Source organism: Desmodus rotundus, chromosome 2 (genome assembly GCF_022682495.2).
Source record: "Desmodus rotundus isolate HL8 chromosome 2, HLdesRot8A.1, whole genome shotgun sequence".
Lineage (NCBI taxonomy): Eukaryota > Metazoa > Chordata > Mammalia > Chiroptera > Phyllostomidae > Desmodus > Desmodus rotundus.
The window spans coordinates 74277332-74300265 of record NC_071388.1 but is presented as its reverse complement, the minus strand read 5'-3'; the positions used below and the strand labels follow the sequence as shown (position 1 = coordinate 74300265).

Genomic DNA, 22934 nt, shown 5'->3' with positions numbered 1-22934 from the left:
ATATATAGTTGCACTTTTTCAGTAATCAAAGGAAGGTCTAATCCAATGACACACAGAGTACTCAGAATAGGTTTCATGGCAATAATATGTTGGGAAAATAATGACATTCAACATTCACTATAAAAATTTACTTTGTGATTAACCTACTCAGAATGAATGCACTTTTTAAACCTATAGTATCTAAAGCCAGGATTTCAAATTAAAAAAAATAAATACACACACACAAATATCTTTTCCATTATCATTAATCTTTTAATTAACATGGTATATCTGATTGAGTCTAAGAGATCCCACTTTTCTTTAAACATACTGATTAAATATAAAGAAAAAAATGGTTAATGGAATAGAAGTATAAAACTAACATTCTTTCTAGGACTTCCCAATTATAGGAACCCAGTTATATAGGCTTGCAAAACAAACAAAAAAGTTAATGAGCAAATAGTTCTAGTTTAAGTGTACAGAATATAATAAACAATTCAAAAGGATTCAACTTTAGCAGAATTTTATATAGTCAGAATTTATTTTTTTAAAAAGCTAATTTCCAAATAGATATAATCTTTTGAAGTATGCTACATACTTTTTCTTAATAGTTGGAAAACTATGTTTGGACTCTAAGTGAAGCAATTTCTAGAGAAAACACATGATCCAAACCCGAAACTAAAACCCCAAGTACATATACAGAACTATACGCAGTATTCCCAGGATACATGTAAACAGGGAGAGCCACTTAGTAAATGTATTGGGTTTTGGTAATAGTATAATCCACTCTCATTAGGCAGCTCCCTCTTGTACATTAATATGTGACATCACACGCTCAGATAACATTTCATAGCCGAGTGAAATAAAAAGCCCCTCCAGATTGCAACTGTAAGATAATCAGATTCTGTAATGCTCATTATAACTGCAATTATGTAACAAAACTCTCCAAATACAGTTCAGTTATTGCAGTTATTAATCATTCTGGTTTTGTTTCAAGTGCTTGCTTTATAGTCTGCTGGATAGACTCCATTATTTTACAAGCTGAATGTCGACAAACATGTGGATGTGAATTTGCTGTTCTAACGGCCTTTCAACATAATTTACCCCTTCAGTTTGTAGTTGTGAATGCAAAAAAGTACAGAAATAAAGCTGGTGTCATAAGAGTCACTGACCTTTGTAGTAAACAGAAGGTGGTCCTTAACAAAAAACAACTTAGCAAATAAGAAAATTTTTTGCTAGAACCAGAAATAGTACTGCTTAAGAAGTTAGTCTCAGAATACCAATCATTTCTTACAGAAAAAGGTGGAGGAAAACTCTTGAAGAATCTATATTTTTATAAGGAGAAAAATTATAAGAGGGCCAGTAAATGTGCATTTTTAAAGTTCAAAGTACCAACATCATGGATAGAATGTATTTCTAAACTTTCTGTGCATAAAAACAGGTAGACTAATTTAACTACAAAATGCCAAGTACAAGACAGCAGATTTATTATGCAGAACAAACACCATCTGTACCACCTTAAATCATGGTTATAAATATATTTCTAGAAAAATATACACCTGAAAAATTCTCAAGCCTAATCTCTGAGATACCAAAGAATTAAATAAATAGGATTCCAAAACAGACCCAGAGATAGTGACTCCATAATTATTTAAATGTTAACACGCAGAGAGACCAGAAAAATAAATATAATAATACACTGACATGGTTTACAAAATTCTCATCACTAATTTCATACAGTCCATGATTTCTTCAATTTGGCTACATACATCGGGCCCCAGGCTCTGCCCTTTTCTGGAATCACCAAGAGCCCACATTCCTGGCCAGTGGGAGCGAATGTGAAGTCTTGGGAGCAAGTCCTTCCCATTTCTTTAATGTCTACAGGCATGATGTTACTGTAGGAATTTAAAATTTCACTGATCACATCTTGATTTTCTGCCTTGGAAAGTGTGCAGGTAGAGTACACAAGTAACCCTCCAGGGCGCAACGCCTTAATCGCAGACCTGCAGGTAATCAGGGAAACGCGTTAGGTTGGTTAGGTACATTAAAAGCAAACTATGGGGTCTGAGGTCAAGGAAACTTACGCTGACTCAGACTATAACAACTCTGGATGTTTTCTAGCCTCACAACTATTTCTTTTTAATGTATCTGTGTATGGCTAATCAAATCAATGGTAGTCAAATCAATGAACATGGGAAAGACAGTGTATTTGACTGGTTTGCTGTTTTGTTCTTTTAAGGAGAGTAGGACTGGGGTATAATATGAAATAATAGGTTTGTCTCTGACTACATTGAGTGGTAAAAGCATGAATAGGTGAGTGGAGCAGATGAACTTCAGGAAAGGGGTTAGGGCACAGTCACAGTTGAAGTCATGTGAATAAGATAAGTAGGATTTCCCACTGATTCCTAAAAAAAAGTGGACTATAGACAGACACTCAGAGGATGCCTATGTTTAAAAGGAGGCAGAAATTAGAAAAGAAATTAAGACTTCACTGGATGAAAGTGTAGCGTACGGGAAGAAAGGGGTGTGTGTGTGTGTGTGTGTGTGTGTGTGTTTGAAGGGAAGACCCACACATATTTGCAAATGCAGATGCAGCAGAGGGGCAGTCTGAGGCTTCAGGGTGCAAATGGAGAAGTTAGTCTTTGAAAAGATGGGGTTCAGCTCTTCATCGGAAACAGGATTGGAGCATGAACATGGACCCAGGATGTTTTAAGGTAAATGAAGGTTCACGATAAACAGCCTTGATAAGAAGAGTAGAGTGGGAAGCAAGGTCATCCACTGAAACATAAAACTAGAAAAGTTTTAGTCCAGCTGCTGCAGTGAAACTTCAGAGCAATTACTAATCAATACCTTAAATACAAGAAAAAGGAAATCATGTTCCAGAACCTTTACTGGGTTTAAGAGTACAGTCAGCCCGTCTCCCGTTTATATTTAAACAACAAGAGCACATCCCAGTAACAGGAGGTCTATAATAAAGATCTACATAGCAAAAGGATATTTGCAGATGTGATTAAATTAAGGCTCTTGAGATGCAAAGATCATTCTGGATTATCTGAGTGGGCCTAATGTAACTACAAAGATCCTTACAAGTGGAAAAGGGAAGCAGGAGACTCAGAGAAAGACAGGTGATGACTGGTGCTCAGGCTGGAATGACAGGATTGCTGGCCAAAGGCCAAAGGCCAAGGGATGTGAGCTGTTTCTAGAAGGTGGAAAAGGTAAGGAAATGATTTCCGGCTGCTATAACAAACTTACCATAGACCAGGTGATTTAAACAATAAGCATGTATTTCTCACAGTTCTGGAGACTGGGAAGTCCAAGATCAAGGCACTGGCAGGTTTGGCATCTGGTAAAGACCTGCTTCCAGGTTCACAGATAGCCACTGTGCCCTCACATGGCAAAAGGGCGATGGAGCTCATTGTAGTCTCTTTCATAAGGGCACCAATCTCACTCATGAGGGCTCCGCCTGCATAACCTACACCCCTGAAATCTCCATTACCTAATACCATCACCTTTGGGATGAGGAGTTCCACATATAAATGCTGGGCCTGGGGTGGGGGTGGGGGCACAAGCACTCAGCCTACTGCACTCCCCTAGAGCTTCCAGAAGTAACTGTAGCTCTGCCAGCACCTTGATTTTGAATCTTATTCTAGAAGAATAAGATTATGGTAATTTGTTATAGCATCAATAAGAAACAAATGCACACTCAGTGATGGTATTTTCATTTTTTTAATAATGATATACTAAGGCATCTGTAGATTTTGCTAAAACTGTATGTTACAACTGTACTCATTTTGAATCATTTTCTACTGACTACAGTAATGGATAGAAGATTTTATTTTAAACAGTTAGATTATTGTGCAAGGAATATATGCAGATGATCTGTAAAGTTATAGCATTTGGTCCTAGTTCCACAATTAGCAAAGCCAATGCCTAGTCAAGTAAGTATAATTCTTTCTCATTACAGTTGTATAAAAGTACATAGAAACCTTATCATTTACAAACAATATGTTTCTGGCTTGATGCAAATTTGAATTAATTTCTATAATGTTGCCAATGTTGGCTGATTCTTCTGCTTTGTTTTCATTCCAACATTCACAAGTTATCTTTCTAAAATTAGGTTGGTATAACTTAACTGGTCTCATTAATTTTAAACAAGGAAATTTGTTTAGAAAGGCTTTGTTACAAATTGGATTAATCTCAACACCCTAGGGCAAAATGTTAGGGATCCCTGTCAAATGGTTTGTTGCTGTTTTGCTGCTGATGACTGTTCTTTTAAGCACCATTTCTATCCTTTGGCTTATAGTAGTGGGAGATTTTAAAACTACCATAATTTGTATTTAAAGATCAGGGAAAACAGGCAATGAGAGAAAGAAAAAAAAACAACTCACGCCTAGGGTTCACAAAGCCAAGACCTTTCTATGCTAAAGTTATTTTATGCCATAAAAGGCATTTTTTCTCATAAATTGAACAAGTTGAGAAATAAATTGAACATAAATTGAGGTTCACCACTGGTTTTGGATAAAGTATAAATCTATTTCTATATTAGCATTTACCAATGCACATAAGAGTTTCTTTGCTTTTGATACAAAAATGGCTCTAGGTGCTCAATTTTAATTAAGGCTAGAGTATTTAATAACTCTATAATCAAATTTGTTCAATGATTTAAAAACCAATACTTCTGGTACTGGTATTCCATTAAAAGTCAAAAGATAAACTTATTATGTGTTTTACAATATACTAAATGAAAATTAGCACATGCCTAAAAAACACAGACATAAATGTACAGTACTATGCCCACTACAGTAGAGCCCAGGATAAGTCATCTGCTTCTATAACAATTCACACATTTTAAAACAGTCCATCAGAATCTATTAACTATTATTATAGGTTTCATCCAAATCATAAAAGGACTATATAAGTATTTGTAACTCAGACAGTAAGGTGTAACAAAGGTTGTACTGCTTTAGGAGAAAAATGGTAAGAATGCAAGAAAGATACTGCTTAGTAGTTCTTAACAAGCCCAGTAAGAAATTTTAAATTCTGGAGGATGAAAAAAACATTTAGAAGTTAGAGAGACTTGAGTAGCACTAATACCCTGGAAAAACTGTGGTAATGACCATACAGAAGGGTAAGGCAGGATTAGAGAAGAAACACAAGACATGTTGGAGCAGGGTTCTAATAGAAGGCAAAAGGTTCTCTATGCTTATGAAAATTTCTGTGCCATGCAAAGTTATTCTTTTTTTTCTCACCTGCGGACATATTTATTGATTTTAGAGAAAGGATGGGAGAGAGAAAAAGAGATACTGATGCGAAAGAGAAACGTCAATTGGTTGCTTCCCATATGTGCTCTGAACTTTGGTGTACAGCACGACACTCCAACCACTGCGCCACCTGGACAGGGCAAAGTTATTCATTTATTTTTTTAAAGATAAGATGAAGGAAAACCACACAACTAAACAACATCCATTCTGGCACAATGATGTACTCTGCTAATCTCCAAATTAGCTGTGCCCTTTGACTTCTTTTATGGCTTAATGAGACCCTGAGCAATGGGTTATTGTTCACCTGTGCTACAGCACTGGCATGCATGAAATTACTCAAAAATCCAATTGTATTACGACTGGCATGCATTCTTTACCACTGAACTGTAACTGATGCTAAAAAGCAGGTTCACGGAGCTTTCTAACCGTATCAGTAGAAGGCAGAAAAAGATGTTCTGAGTAACTACAGCAGATGAAGCAAAAGTATTGTTTTCATCAGATTAGGTACAAGGCAAACCTAATACTTTAAACTGAAATGAGAACTAGTAGACATTATTTTGGGTTTTATATATTATTCAATACACAATGTCCAACTGTAATGTAGAGCTGGGGAAGTATTTCTAAAGGAAGCAGACTTGGCACATAATAAGATCCTTCTATCATTTTCCTGAAACATATATATTCCCCTCAGAAGCCTCCTACCTAAGTGCTGATTAGGCTTGGCTCTTCTTGAAGTAAGATTCTATCTTACAACACTGTTGTAGGAAATAAAGCTGACCTTGATTATAATATAGCATAAAATAGAATGGGAAATGCTTTTACCCAAAGTACTCCTAGCAGAAAAAGAATAATGGCTCTTTTTTTTTTTTTGCCACAGAATGTATGGCAGATACCCTGTTGCTTTATGGCAGAGGTTGGCTATACAAAATTCTCCAAATCTTTGTCTTTCAGTGTATTATGGAATAGGCTGAAATACATTCTGTGTTTGAACCACCTAGTTAATAAAGCAGCTAAAAACAGATCAAAACATATTCTAAAAAATAAAGCCATTAAATAGAATATAATGTTAAGTTAGAATTTCCCTATTTACAAACAGAAAACCTTATTGATTTTTAGCAGTTCAGAGTGTACCTGAATGGTACTTTAGGTCTACTATGTCTTACAAGACTATCGTGAAACCCAGAAAGCTCTGCAACTTACAATTTTTTCTTAAGTTCGTAGAAGACTCATTTGGCCTCAAAATCTGACCTAAATTGACATAAAGCTACTCATGGTCAATACTTAACCCCTGTGGTATAACTTATTCATATGTTTTGCTGAAAACAACATGTTGTTTGATTACAGGGTGCTACCCCAGACACTACTGGGTGAGGTGATTTACCAAGACTGTATCTTGCCTTTTAAAAAACATAGAAAGCCCTGGCCAGTGTGGATCAGCTGGTTGGAGCATTGCCCTATAAAACAAAAGGTCAAGGGCACATGCCTAGGTTGTGAGTTCAGTCTCCGGTTGGGGCACAAACGAGGCATCTGATGTTTCTCTCCCTCTCTCTCTCCCTTCCCCTTTCTAAAATCAGTAAGCATGTCTTAGGGTGAGGATAAAATAAATAAATAAATCCAAACACAAAGATGGAATTCTGAAACACATTGGGCCTCCAAGGTTTTGAATAATATTTTGTACTTGTATTTTAGATTCAAATGAGTTGTAAATATCTTCGGTACTATGTTGACATGAAAAATTAGCCCTACTGTTATCTGATGAAAGCTTAATTTAATTACTTTTTTAAAGTAAACCACTTAAATACTAACTTCAAAAGCATCAGATAGGCCAATCTGCAGTCTACATGAAGGAGTCCATCAGTGTTTCCTTATTCTAATACAAAGAAAGAAGGAAAACTGGATTGTTTTGTATACTCTCAACACACAGAGGGATTCCTTAGCACTACCCCCGGCGCCCTTGGCAAAAGGGTGTTTTAATTTGCATGTTTGTTATTTTTAAAAGAACACTCTGTACAATCAATAATAAAGTCACTTTCTCTGGAGTTCATTTTGTCATTTTGTTCAGTGCTTTTCACTGAATTTCTCCATCTTTGAAAGATCTGCTTCGAGAAAAATAGAGAACCAAGTCCCAAGAGTCATTTAAGATACTGGCTTAGAAACAAGATGAGAAAGTATTGCTTTCCCAGCATAAGAAGAGAGACCACGTTTATACCTCCAGACTAGTCCATGTAGCTTTCCAACTATCAGTTAGTAAAGTATGATGACTCAGGAAAATGAAAGAAAAATAATTACCCAATTTTAATATCTTAAAGAAAGCAATAGATCTTAATGAAAGAGTAAGTTCCATGACCTTGAAAAACTAAACAAACTAAAAACTAAAACATCTTGAAACCCCAACAGCTGTCAAATTCCCAAAGGGAGGAAAGTTCAAACTTAACGATAATTGAAAACATGATGCAGGAGGGTGTCCTGTTGTTCCTATGGCAAATCTCTGAATCTCAGGGAATGTTATTTTTGTAAATAGCTATTAAAACAACCTTACACATTTTTAAAATATAAATTCCACTTTTCTGGTCTATTTTTCAGGTCCTTCATTAGAAATCTGGCATTCAGTTGGAAGGGTCAGTGTTAATTACATCACTAAATTTAACTATTTTCTTTATTTAAAAAGACTGAGCCCAAATTGCAGAAGGAAACAATCAGCACAGCAATAGTGCCATCTTTTGTCCAAAGCAGAAAGTAATTTTCCCCCTTTTCATTATTCCTCATGATTCAACATCAGGAAATGTGTAACTTCTTTTTATGTCTTCCTTGCAACATGTTTCAAGTTACAATCACTGTCTCTCCTACAATTCGCCAGGCAGAAACAATCATAGATGTATATACTCTTGAATAGTTAAGATTACAGCTAAACATGAGCATGATTAATACATTTATTCTCCACCTTTCTTCCTGTCCCTTTCACTACTATTAAAGCATCAAGACAACAACTACCATTCTTTCAGGTGTAAATGTGAGTAAGCAATCAAGAGAAATAGATTTATAGATCTTGTATTGCCACAATATTAGAAGTCTTTCCCCCTCATTTTAGAAACTCCAGCATTAAACATTTTTTTTTAAACCAAGTAAAACAGGAACTACTATAAAGGACACATGGACAAAATCAAGGGGGAGGGTAGAGGTGGGGGAGGGAGGGGGATTCGGCTGGGGTGGGGTGGAGGGATGGGGAGAAAAGGCATACGACTGTAATTGAATAACAACAAAAATTTAAAAAGTTTAAAAAAATAAAAAAATTTAACAAGTAAAATTGTAGTAGTTTAAAAAATTTAAAATTACAGGACCAACAATTCTGCAATTGGTTCCTTGTACCTATTTAATATTCAATTAATATTGCAGAGATTCCATATAAGATTACTTTATAGGGTCACTTGCAACTTACATAGAAAACAGTTCTATAATTAATAGTGTGAAAAAAATGTATGAAAGCTACAGACAGTCTTTGTATCTTACTGCCCAAATGACAATTTTAACTAAATCCAAAACTGAAAAGGCAGTATGCTTCTAAAGGACACTACACACACAGTACTTATTCTTCCATGAGGGAATTCTTTTTTTTTTTTATAGAATAGAATATTATATTTCTGAATCAATGGGAATGTGGATTTGGTCCAGGAATCAAATGAGATGCCGGTCCTATGTTAACGAGTGAAGGACAAGTGATCAGCCTAATTAATCATATTACCTTATGTTTATTTGATGCTTAATTTAAAGAGAACTTCACTCATGGAGCATTAATAAAACTTTATGGGGTGTACAGGGTAAATAGTCTGACCAACTTATCAAAAGGAGAGTCACAAAGACCTGGTGACTTGCCTGAAGTTACACAGCCAATTAATGCAGCACAAAGACTGCCGCCCTAATCAGAAGCTTCTCAGGCACTGCTGGCTTCACCAGCGCTACATGCCCTGAAGCAAATACTACCACTGCTAAAGTAAGTATGCAACCTGGGGCAGCAAAACAGAGAACGCCACACGCATACATCTTATCATCCCGGAAGTCCCAAATACTCACCGAAGGTAACGAATAACTACTTTTACACACATTTAACACAAAAAAAACTAAGGTTTAGTACGTCTGAAAATATGTCCTGAGAGTTTTGGCTACCTGCTTCTTTTACAGAGCATACAACCTTCACCTATTAAAGTGCTATTGCACAGAATTTATGATAAAATAAATGAAAGCAAATACCTCACACTGAGACATAATTTGAAACTCTTCATCACAGACTGACACCTAAATCAGTTTTAAAAATTTGGGGGGAGAACCAAGATGGAGGCGTAGGTAGACACACTGCGCCTCCTTGCACAACCAGAACTGACAGAAAATTGAACGGCAAGGAAGTCCGACACCGAGGAAATAAAAAATAAACATTCATCCAGACTGGTAGGAGGGGCGGAGACGGGCACTGGGGTGGAGAGGACTCGCGTTGCCATGGTGGGACCGAGACTGGCGGAGTGTGGGACAAACGGGGCAGGCAGTCTGACCACTAGCAGACCCTGCGGCCCCACATTCGCGCAGATAAACTGAGAGGGCCGGACTCAGAGTGGCGGAGAATTGGGCAGGCAGAATGTGGGTAGCACCCCGTGGCCCCACATTTGCACACAGATAAACCAGACAACCGGTGGGGAGCAAAGCAGACCACGCAACCCAGGGCTCCAGTGCGGGGGGGAAATAAAGCCTCAAACCTCTGATTGAAAACGCCCGTGGGGGTTGGGGCGGCAGCAGGAGAGACTCCCAGCCTCACAGGAGAGGACGTTGGAGAGACCCACATGGGCCTAGAGTGTGCACAAGCCCACCCACTCGGGAATCAGCACCAGAGGGGCCCAGTTTGATTGTGGGTAGCGGAGGCAGTGACTGAAATCCAGTGGAGAGTGGAGCCGGCGCCATTGCTCCCTCTCCGCCCCTCCCCCAAGTACAGCAGTCACGGAGCAGCGACCAGCATTACCCCGCCCTGGGAACACCTAAGGCTCCGCCCCTTTAAGTAACAGACACGCCAAGACAAAAAAAAAAATGGCCCAAATGACAGAACACTTCAAAGCTCCAGAAAAAATACAACTAAGCGAGGAAGAGATAGCCAACCTATCGGATGCACAGTTCAAAACACTGGTTATCAAGACGCTCACAGAATTGGTTGAATTTGTTTGAAAACTAGATGAAAAAATGAAGCCTATGCTAAGAGAAACAAAGGAAAATGTACAGGGAACCAATAGTGATGCGAAGGAAACTGGGACTCAAATCAACGGTGTGGACCAGAAGGAAGAAAGAAACATCCAACCAGAAAAGAATGAAGAAACAAGAATTCGGAAAAATGCGGAGAGGCTTAGGAACCTCCAGGACATCTTTAAATGTTCCAACATCCGAATTATAGGGGTGCCAGAAGGAGAAGATGAAGAACAAAAAATTGAAAACTTATTTGAACAAATAATGAAGGAGAACTTCCCTAATCTGGCAAAGGAAATAGACTTCCAGGAAGTCCAGGAAGCTAAGAGAGTCCCAAAGAAGCTGGACCCAAGGAGGAACACAACAAGGCACATCATAATTACATTACCTAAGATTAAACAGAAGGAGAGAATCTTAGAAGCAGCAAGAGAAAAGGAGACAGTTATCTACAAAGGACTTCCCATAAGACTGTCAGCTGATTTCTCCAAAGAGACCTTACAGGCAAGAAGGGGCTGGAAAGAAGTATTCCAAGTCATGAAAGGCAAGGACCTACATCCAAGATTACTGTATCCAGCAAAGCTATCATTTAGAATGGAAGGGAAGATAAAGTGCTTCTCAGATAAGGTCAAGTTAAAGAAGTTCATCATCACCAAGCCCTTATTCTATGAAATGTTAAAGGGAGTTACCTAAGAAAAAGAAGATAAAAAATAGGAACAGTAAAAATGACAGCAAACTCACAGTTATTAACGACCACACCTAAAACAAAAACAAGAGCAAACTAGACAAACAACTAGAACAGGAACAGAACCATAGAGATGGAGATCACATGGAGGGTTGTCAATAGGGGATTGGGAGGGGGAGAGAGGGGGGAAAGGTACAGAGAATAAATAGCATAAATGATAGGTGGAAAATAGACAGGGGGAGGGTAAGAATAGTGTAGGAAATGTAGAAGCCAAAGAACTTATAAGTATGACCCATGGACATGAACTATAGGGGGGGAATGTGGGAGGGAGGGGGTGGGCAGGATGGAGTGGAGTGAGGGAGGGGGGAATGGGACAACTGTGATAGCATAATCAATAAATATATTAAAAAAAAATTAACAAATTACTCAACTGAAATTCAAAGGTACTTATTTCATTAAAATTCCAAATAATTTGGAGTAATTTGGTAATCATTCCAAATAACCTGGTGATTCATTTACCCAAATTTTGTTTCCGCAACTCTAAAAGGTAGATTAAAACACCTTTTCCTCAGAAGCTTGTTGATAAAATGAGTGCATAACCAGTCTAAATTGAAAGGCTTATTTTGCAGCCCTCACCTTACTCTACTGGTAGATTCTGTCATTCACTCTCAATTTCAAAATACTTTGTATCACTTTGGCTTCCTGGATGTGACTCTTCTGTGTTCCTGTTCCACTTCACTGAAGTTCTGTTCTGGCGTCCTTCTGTACCTTTTCAGTTATTCCTATCCCTTAAATATCAGTCTTCCCTAGAACTTTATCCTTGCTTTCTCTTTTGCTAATGTTAGATGTTTCACATGTTACTTCATTCAATCCTTCCATTCAGTTTTGAGACATGAATTATCATTTTCACTTTGCAGATAAGAAAGCCAAGGTAAGAGAGTTAAACAACCTGTACAAGTCCACTCCACTAGTAAATGTAGTAAAAGTCCAAAACAAGATCCAAATCCTGACACTAGAGCTGCAAGTTGTGTGCTCTTAACCAGTTATCCTCGACACATTCTTTTCCTTCCCACTCTAGAGCCGATCGATCACCAAGTTATACGAACCCTCCATTGAAAATACCCTGCAGATCTGACCATGTCTCTATTCCCTTCCCATCCCTTAGTGGAGGCTTTTGTCATCTACTTCTTGACCCCTATAAATCTTTCAAATTGGTTTTCTCGCTAAAGGATTTTCTTGTTAATTTTTTCTGCATCCCACAGTGTTCTCCGATCAGGGGATTTCCAACTTGTGACAAATACTGGGTTGACAAATTCATTTGGTTTTTTTCCATAAGATGACTCTAGTAGTGCTTAGTTGTCTTTAACTTCATTCAAAACAATTGTTAGATTGTATTGTGACACTGTCATATCAGCGTGCTTTTTTTTAAAAAACATCAAAACTGGTGTATTTTTGTGTAGCCATTTTAATATTGAAGATGAAAGAAAATGCTCAACATTTTCAGCATATTATTTCAAGAAAGGTAAAAAAACAACTGACCTACAAAAAAGATACGTGCAATGTATGGAGAAGATGTTGTGACTGACTGAACGGGTTGAAAGCGGTTTGCGAAGTCTCGTGGTGGTGCTTGCTCACTGGACGATGCTCCACAGTCGGGCAGTTGATAGCAAGCAAATCGAGACATTAATTGAGAACAATCAACATTATACCACATGGGAGATAGCCGATATACTCAAAATATCCAAACCAATAAATTTGTTGGTGAAGATGAAAAATGTGTTATCTTAAGGAAAAAACCATATGGACTTTTTGGCCGACCCAATACTTCTAATTGTTCCTCAGTATCTGTCCTCATTTTCTTCCGCAGTAATGGGATTTTTAATTGGGCACGGATAAGGCTAATTTCCTAAACTGCCTTTCACTAAAGGCAGCAATATGACTAAGTCAGATTCATGACATGTGAGGGAAAGTAACGTGAGTTATGATTTTTTGTTCCGTCCTACAAATTGAAATGCAGATTAAATAGCAAGAGCTGGCATAGCCACCCTGGACCATGAGGTGGAAGATAGATGGGGCCTCAATCCCTGATGGTTGTGGAGTCTGGCAATCAACGGATTGCCAGAAGAACCTTGGAAAGCCTACTCAGACTTTTACTTAACAAATACTACAGGCTAGAAAGCCTGTGATTACTAATTTTATGTGTCAACCTGGCTGGGCCACTGTGCCTAGATACTTGATTAAACATTATTCTGGACGTTTCTGTGAGCGTATTTTCAGCTATAATTGACATTTAAATTGGTGGACTTTGAGGAAAGCAGATTGCCCTCCATAATGTGAGTAGGCCTGATCCAGTCGGCTGAAGGCCTGAAAAGAACAAAACACTGACCTCCTTTGAACAGGAAGGAATTTGGCCAGCAGACAGCTTTCGGACTTGACCCACAACATCCGGTCTTTTCTGGATCTCCAGGCTATTGGCCCATCCTGCAGATTTTGAACTTGTCACCCTCCATAGCCATGTGAATCAATTCCTTTTAAAAAATCCCTTTACACACACATACGACTTGTCTTTTGGATTCTGTTTCTCTGGAGATCCCTAATACAGCCAGTAACCCTTATTACACCATTGAAAACACTTAATAAAATTACTGTTTATAATCTTGAAAGACAGTTCACATGCTAAATAAAACTTATATAACTCTAGGACTAGAAGAAAATCTCAAAATATTAGTATGTGTTAAGGAGAGAAGGCTCACTAAAGATCTTGAGAATTTGGAAGCAGAGATGGAAGGAATACAGCTCTGCTAAGGAAGGCTCTCTGCCTAGGAATTATAATCTAAATGGATTAAAAACTTCGTAATTTGGGCCTTGCAGGGTTGGAAAAGTCAACAGATTCTGTGTCCCAAAGTGAAGTAGTGATTAAAAGGTATCCCTGAAAAGCCAGCTCTTACAGAGATAAGGCAGCAGCCTCAAGCCTCGCTCAAGCACTTCTGAATAAATGTGTGGGCAACAAGATTCAGTCCGAAGCAAAGATGTTGCTTTCATACCTCACCTGATAAAATGAAACAAACTTCTGATACACACAATAGGAATAAACTTAAAACACATTATGCTGAGGGAAAAGTCCCAGATTAAAAAAAAAAAAGTACATGTCTGATTACATTTTATGTAGTTAGAGAATGGACAAAGTTAACCTATAGTGAAAGAAATCGGAACAGCGGCTGCCTCTGGTGAGTGGTGTGAGTGGTTTCTAAAGGAGCCCTAGGAATCTTTCTGGAGTGACGACAATGTTCTGCACTGGATAGGGTTGTGGGTTACACATTCCTGTATATCAAAATTCCTTGAAACGAACATGTAGCATGGTGTACCCACATTGTTACAGACCCACCGGCTCAACTTGTGGGTAGGGTGGGGGCAGCTCCTCCAGCAATCACAGAATCTTCCCTTGACTTCTCTGAATCCTAGACCAGGGCCCTATGTAGATCCATGATAAAATGCCCTAGGCTTCTGCAGATCACTCAGGTCATTCAAGTCTTAGCGATGGTAAAGAGACTAACCTATGCAGGTTCTGGTGACAGTGCGGGGACCAAAGTTTTGCCACCTTAAAGCTGCCTTTTCTGGATATTGATTTTTAAGCTGTTTATTAAGAAACAGCTTAAAATCATAAAGGTCTCATAAAGAACCTTTGACCCTCCCCCCTTCCCTGCCTCAGAGATTCAGACAGAGAAACCTGCTTTGGGAAGGGAGACTTGGCATAATAAGTTAAAGAAACTTCACAGGAAGACTCCAAGCCTGCTAGCTAGACACCCCGTGTCCCATTGTTTCTGAGTTGCCTAGCAAGAATTTTCTTGCCATGAATTGTTCCACTCTTCCTCAGCTTCCTATAAATCATCCATTATCACTTATATCTCATACCCGGCTCCCGCCGTTTGTCCTTTGTCCAAAAATGTCTTATACACCCAATGTCGCTTGTCTTGAATCATCATACTCGTGTGAATTCCTCATGCACATGTAGGTAAGTTTCATTTTCTTCTGTTAACCTCTCTCCTAAATTTGATAATTAGCCCAGTCAGAAGAACTTAGAAGGTAGGAGAAAAAGTATTAACATATAGGAGGTCTGTCCAGAAAAAGTCCAGCCACTGTTAATATAATAAGACTGGTTTGCATGACATCGATGTGACCTGGCAGCCACGGAGAGTGGACTGTAATCCACATGTGTGAACAATGACGACTTCACTGTACTAGTCAGTGGGGGTGGTAGATGCTGTTGAGTGAGCATGTGTACTGTGTGGCCACCTCATTCAAAATGACTGAGTGAGTAGAGCACTGAATCTGCACCAAATTTTATGTTAAGCTTTAACATTCCTCCACAGAAACTATTCAGATGAAAGCCTTTCACCTATTGGCTTTCAGGGACAATGCAATGAGTTCAGCACAAATAAAAATGTGGCACAAATACTTCAAAGATGGTTGAGAATCTGTTGAAAGTGATACACGTTCTGGAAGGCCTGCAACAAGAACACCTGAGAATGTTGAATGTGTACAAGTGGCAATGAACAAAAATCAGAGACTGACAGGGCAAAAACTAGAAGCTGATCTGGGGATTCCAAAAACTGCTGTCCGAGATTTTGACACAGGACCTTGGCATAAAACATGTTGTGCTAACGTTCATTCCATAGCTTCTGCTACCAGAGCAGAAGGAACATCATGCTGCAGTTGCTGATGATTTGATTCAAACCACTATCAAGGAACCAGATTTCCTCAAGGTCATAACCAGAGATGATTGGTGGGTCTACGGCTATGATGTGGAAATGAAGGCCCAGTCGTCCAATGGAAGTTGCCTGGTTTCCCCCCAAGAAGGTAGGGCAAAGTTACTGCAAAACCATGTTACTGTGTTTTTTGATTGGGAAGGTGCTGTCCATCATAAGTACATCCCTCCAGGCCAAACCATTAAAAAGGAGTACTACCTCAATGTTCTTCGTTGGTTGAGAGATGCAGTATAACGAAAACATCCACAACTATGGGCAACTGGTGACTGGCAGCTTCATCACAACACACCTGCTCATGCATCATGTCTTGTGCAGTTTTTGGTGAAACATCAAATCACCCAGGTGACTCAGCCCCACTAAAGCCCAGATTTGGGACTCTGTAGCTTCTGGCTTTTCCAAAACTAAAATCACCTTTGAGAGGGGCAGAAATTTAAGACTGTTGATGAGATTCAGGAAAATATGACATGGCAGCTGAAGGCAATTCCAACAAAGGATTCTGGAAGAGATGTTGGGAGAACTTTGTGAAGTACCAAGGTGCCTACTTTGAAGGGGGCCGAGGAGTCACTGTCCTTTGTTTCTTGTGTCCTCTATCTTCTTCAATAAATGTCTTTATTTTTCATAGTACATGGCTGGATACTTTCTGGACAGACCTCGTATTTTTTAGTCCCCGCAATAGAGAGACATGGTTCCCCCTTCTACTTTTTGGTTCTAGTGTTCCTTTGTTCCCTCCCACCTCTTGTGCTGGCCACTGGCCCTGCTAACTTCAAGCTCCACCCAAGAAGTAGGGACACAATTATAAACAATCCTAATAGACTGCTTAACCAGCTCCCACGTTTAAGCTCTAACTCCTATAAGAAACTGCTTACATCATTTGCAGGGATTTCTGGCTGACCAAACCCTGACAGTCAGCAATACTTCTGCCCTTTGTAGAGTAAAACAGACACTGTTGTATAATTAACTATCAAGTCAAGGAGTTAAAATTCATTTTTTGCTTCATCTTTCTTGATGATTAGCAAGCTGTAATGCTTACACAATTATTTTGTTTCCTTTTGACCAGGCAAACTTTTCTTCTTCGTCATTCTAGATCCACTTCAAAGCTCACACAGTCTCTGAAACCTTCACTGATTCCCATAGAACTCTTCCCTTTCTGTTTTTCTAAAGCAATTAATTTTTAGCTCCTTGAAAACAGGGCTTATATTATACTCATTTTGTATTTTTTATATATAACACAACTGGAAAGAATGTCCTCAAAATGCATTTATTAAACTATATGAATGAGTACTACCTTAATTAAGAGGCAGGTCAGGTAGAGAAATTTGCAGTGTAAAACAAAGGAATATACCTAGAAATTAACACTCAAAAGTCTTGAATAGGGAACTCACACAACTTACAACTCTTAATTATAGAATAAAAATGATAAAAACCAGAGACTTTATTTGGAAAAAAGAAAAGAAAGCTTTCATCAACAATTTATAAAAATGAGAAAGAAGATTTTTTTTCTCTTGATAGCAGCAGTTGTAGATTCCTACAGCAAATAAAATAATCTGGTGATGAAGTTTATTTCCTAGCCACTATGGTCTCATTTCTGATTGAATTGAAAAATTTGGTAACTTTAGAAAATGAACTTGACTCTATGGAACACCATGACCACCACTTTTTTTTTTTAAAGATTTTATTTACTTACTTCTAGAGAGAGGGGAAGGGCGGGAGAAAGAGAGGGAGAGAAACATCAATGTGTGGTTGCCTTTTGCATGCCCCAACTGGGGACCTGGCCTACAACCCAGGCATGTGCCCTGACTGGGAATCGAACCGGTGACCCTTTGGTTCGCAGGCTGGCACAATCCACTGAGCCACATCAGCAAGGGCTGGCCACCACTTTTAAACTGAGATATGTTGGTACTCTGATATTGTAGTTTATAATAAGAAATATATATTTGGTCTTCATCCCCTTTTTAGCACAGAGCTCCTAAAATCTTGGGATTTCTTAAGTGATGATAGCAACAAAAGTTGTCTTTAGTTATGCTAACAAGGTGACTCTGGGACTGCACCTAAGGTTGGGGGCTGGCTGCCAGGGGAACCAACCACAGGACTAGAGGACTTTCAGATCAATCCCTTGACCTCTGGGGAAGGGAGAGGGCCTGGAGGTCTAATCAAATGCTAACTGCCAATGATTTAATCAATCATGCCTGTGTAATGAAACCTTCATAAAAATGTGAATGGCCAATGATTTAATCAATCATCTAGGGGTTGGTGGAACATGTACATGGTACTGGGAGAGCAACATGCCCAGAGAGGGCATAGAAGCTCTGTGCCCCTTCTCATATACCTTGCCCTATGTATCTCTTCCACTGGATGTTATCTGTATCCTTTATAATACCCTTTATTAGGCTGATACATGTAGGTAAACTGTTTTCCTGAGCTCTGTGAGCTGGTGTAGCAAATTAACCAAACCCAAGGAGGGGTGCTGGGAACTTCTGATTGACAGCTGACAGGTCAGAAACACAGGTGACACCCTGAATTTGCAATTGGATCTGAAGTGGGGTGGTGGGGTGGACTGATGCCTTAACCTGTGGGATCAGACACTATCACTAGGTAGATATAGTTAAACTGTAAGACGCCCAGCTGGTGTTGCAGGAAATTGCTTGGTGGTGTAGGGGGAACTCCCCACCACCACTGGAACTGGTACCACAACCCTTTTTAGGTAACAAAAATTCTATCAAACATTTAAAAACAAAAGTTATCCCTGCAATACTACTTTTCTGGAGACATAAGGGAAACCTAACGAAGGAGGTTAGTGCGGGGGCAGTCTGATTTAAAAGGAAAAAAAAAAAATCTAGTCTTTTAAAAAATTATTAGCCTAATTTGATGTACTGACGGATATATTTTAATTACTACAAGATAATTTAACAAACGAGAAAACCACATCTTTAACCAACTGTTATGAGCTCTACAAAACTTTTATCTCTATGGGTTTTTTTTTTGTCTGAGCCCACTCAAAATGTTTATTCCTCTCCATTTCATATCTTTTTTCCTCTCAGCATTTCAGGGATTTTTGTTTCATTTACTTTTCCTTACCAATCCATATTTTTTTTCTATGTTACATTGTTGGTTTCTATACTCATTTGCAATTTTTCTATTTTTGTTCCTTTTCAGCAGTTCCCATTTCTTTCATTTTTCCCCTGCCTATTTCTCATTATTTCACTCACTTGATACATTTGTATCAGTTACTGTTTCTGCTGGTAAACAGCAGTCTGGGCAAGAAAGCAAATAAATTGCTACCACTATTATGTCCCAAAACCAAAGAAAACATTGGGGTGAAAAATAGAAGCTCATGTATAATCTATCAAATAAATGCAGATTTAAAGCTAAGTTTCAGGTACTGTAAGCATCAAAAACACAGAGATTTCTGGGTTGATATTAATAGCTACCCAGTGCTATCCCAGTACGCTTTAGTGTGCTCACAGGAAGCAATCAAATTTCTAGGTATCAAACTCTTTATTATCAAAGAAGTTCTGTAAATTTAAGATAAGGAAACATGAGCCAGTTTGCAATTTTCAGAGATACCATACCCAGAAGCTATTCCTTTGTTGACCTAAGAAACAAACACAATGCTGATAATTATCTTCTTTCCATTAGTAGTAAGTTTTTACCTTGAGAAGGGATATTTTTATATAGTACTGGTAGAGCAGAGTAATGCCTCTTAGATACTCCTGAAATAGATTATAAGTGACAAGTCTTAAGGTATTTATTATCAGTTTCTACTTGGAGATATCTAATTCAAAACATCTCAACAATTAATTACCTCATTAAGATGGGTATAGGAGGGTGCTTTAGGGACTAAAAACTCTGCTGAGATTAAACCCTAGGAATCTAGTTTTGTGTTGCTTAAATTAAAAGCGTAACAATAAACACACTAGACCTAAACTTAAAATAGGATCTCTGTCCTACTATCAAATATATCCTCTTCAGTCATACAAAGAACTAAAAATCTTTCAAGAAAACCACAAGAATTGACTTGATTTTGGCCCATAGGAAATGTGCTTATAAATGAAGAGCTAACTTATCACTGCTTTAAATGATTTTTAAAAGTTTTTTCCAACTTTTTTTAGTAAGAAGAAAAAACTTTCCCCAAGTGAACTCCTACAAGTTTAATCACATGCAGTTAAAAAACCTCCAGTTGGACTTGGTGTGGTGAACTCAGAGGCTTTCCTGGTCATCCTTTCTTCCCTCAAAATGGCTCCTGACACAATGCTACAGAATCCTATGTCCTCACAGAGCAAAGTTTAAATACCATTGTCTTAAATAATTCTTTGGAGGAAAACAACAGCTGTTTCCTATAACAAAACAAAGTAATTTGACTCCTGCAGTACCAGGTTATAAAAGAATGAAAAGAGCATAAGGCCAAGTCCCAAGAAAACCTTTCTGATGGAAGAAGCAAGGTTTTCATTTTGTTAAAAATCATTAGAGGCTGTTATCCATCATTAGAGGCAAATCAAAATAAATGTCAGATGGCTGACATAATACAGTACCTGTTCTGTGATCACAAAAATAAAAAGAAAATGATAAGAAAACCAGAAAATTCCTATATGTTTGGATGTAGAAAACAAACTTACAATTAAAAGGATGAATAAAGATAAATGTTGGATTTGGAAAAAATCCTCAGGCAAGACTGATGAACAAAAAATAACAAAAGAGGACATCATTTTAAATCCTGCAGACATTAAAAAGATAACAAGGAGATACTGTACACAACTTTATGTCAATACATGTTGTAGCCATGCAAACTGGGATTCAGCCGTCTGGCACCTTGAATTCACATGACCCAATGATTTGTGTTGAAGAAAACAGGTTTTTATTAACAGGGTTCCAACACTGGGAGGGGGGTTGCTGAGAGCACCCCTGCTCTGAGCCTTTCTCTCCCCCAAGATCCAGAACTTCCCTTGCTCCCCAAAAGGCTATAAGCCAAAACCATGCCTAGAAGTTCCCTGTTTTCTTATCTGTCCTTAAGCCAGTCATGCGAATAGATCTCCATGCTCTCCAGCATGTACACTTCGGGGTTTCAGGGTTGCCATCTTCTCGTAGCAGCTCCTTCTTTCAGGATCTGAGATGCGCAGTTCTCAGCCTCCATGTAGCTGTCCCAGCATCGTGTGCCATGCTGCACTGGATCACGGTGTCCCAGATGCTGGGGCCCAGGGAAGCGCATGTCCCAGCATGGGACTCTGCCTCCTGGAGTGGGCTTATATCCATGTGGGGTCTAAGCTACTGGTGTGCCTGGCATCTCCTGGGCTCACGAGCCAGAGAGTGAGTGAAGCTCTCTGCCATTAAGTCTCGCTCCCCTTAAAATGAATACAAAATGAATAAAAAACATTCAAAATAAGTAACCTTGCCTCCATCTACCAAGCCAGACCAGTTTCAGAATATACCACTCAAAGGTACTGTTCTTCAGAAATGCACAGGTCCCAGTTCAGCTCAGCATTCCCAGTCCTAGTTCGGTTCCAAGCATCACTCCCGAGTCAGGGTGCACCATCCTGAGTCCTTCTCACAGCATCTGTTTCTTTCCTCTGGAACCACATTTACTTCATCCATCAGCTCACCAAAGTGTCTGTGTGCTGGCCCAGGCAGGTCCCCTGCAGCTCTGCCAGCTCTGCCAGCATCTTTTACAGACAGTCCTCCAGGTAGAACTCACAATCTGGTGGCAGACTTCTGTGCAGACCTCTCAACCTCATGGCAGACCCCCCACTCAAATTTTAAATGCTCAGCTCAGAACTTCCTGTGTGGCTGAACATCTGGCTCTTTCTATGGTGTGTTATAGTCTGCCATTTTTGTCAGCTCCTCAGTGTCTTTGACCTTCTTCCTGCTGACATCTTTAGTCATGGCAAGAATTCCAAGCCACATACAGGCATCAGGGTGGGCATCCACCCCCACAGCTCATACAGCAAATCTATGAGCTATGTCTTGAGTCACTTTGCTGGCACGCGTTCTCACAGTCATGTTCACAATTCACCCAGGCAGCAGCTTCTTCCTTCAGCAAGACACAGGCTGTTAATCTGCCTTTGTTATGCAATGTGCCTTAAATGCTGTGCCTTCTGCTTTCTGGATATTCCTTCATGCCCCTGCCCCCTGATTTTGCAGGATTTGGGGAGATTCCGCTATTTTCAGAGGACCCATGCTCTCTACTGTTACAATTTGGAGACTTGGATAAAATGTGAAAAAAACTAAAAAAGACAAAAACAAAGACATAAACTGATTCAAGAAGAGAGAACATTTAAAGTCCTACAAACAAACAGAAATGAATTCAATGGTCAAAATTTTCTCATACAGAAAACCATAGGCCCACTTGGCTATAACTGCAGGTCCTGTCAAATAATCAAAAAAAATTAATTATGGTAATGTTACATAAACTGCTCCAGAGACTATAATGAAAGCCCACTCCTGGATATTTTTACATTTTTAAGGCATTTTTTAAATTCTTGTTTATTTTATTACAGTTGTCAAAAAAACTTCTCCCCTTGGTCTCCTCCACTCAGCCCACTCCCAGCACTCACAGTCAATCCTCACACCTTTGTCCAGGTCCATGGGTCATTTATACATGTTTTTTGACTAATCCCTTTCCCTTCTTTCCACCATTACCCCTCTCCCCCACTTCCTCTGGCAACTGTCACTCTGTACCCACTTCCATTTCTCTAGTCCTGTTTTGCTCATTAGTTTATTTTCTTAATTAGATTCCTCTTATAACAGAGATCATATGATATTTGTCTTTCACCGACTGGCTTATTTCACTTAGCATAAGAGGCTCCTGTTCCATTAATGCTGTCACAAAGGGTAGGAATTCCTTCTTTCTTTATGCTCCATAGTTTTCCATTGTATAGATATAACAGCTTTTGGATCTGCTCATCTAGATGGGCACTTAGGCTATTTCCAGCACTTGGCTATTGTACATAGCACTGCTATGAACATAGGGGTAAATAAATCCTTTTGAATTGGTGTTTCAGGATTTTGTGGGTATATTCCAAGGAGTGGAGTTGCTGA

The 22934-nt window shown here is 38.9% G+C and overlaps 1 protein-coding gene across 2 annotated transcripts in view; it reads right to left on the bottom strand.

Moving 5' to 3' along the window:
* Positions 1 to 229: 229 nt before the first annotated feature.
* Positions 230 to 22934, bottom strand: part of NSUN3 (NOP2/Sun RNA methyltransferase 3) — a 63985-nt gene continuing 41280 nt past the window's right edge. The window contains exon 6 of one of the 2 annotated variants that reach the window (XM_024558190.3): positions 230 to 1982. In XM_024558190.3, the coding sequence (XP_024413958.2) occupies positions 1712 to 1982 (271 nt within the window). In that variant the 3' untranslated portion in view covers positions 230 to 1711. Of the gene's footprint in view, positions 1983 to 17049; positions 22121 to 22934 lie in introns of those variants that run through there. The other variant, XM_045193566.2, reaches the window with a different exon arrangement.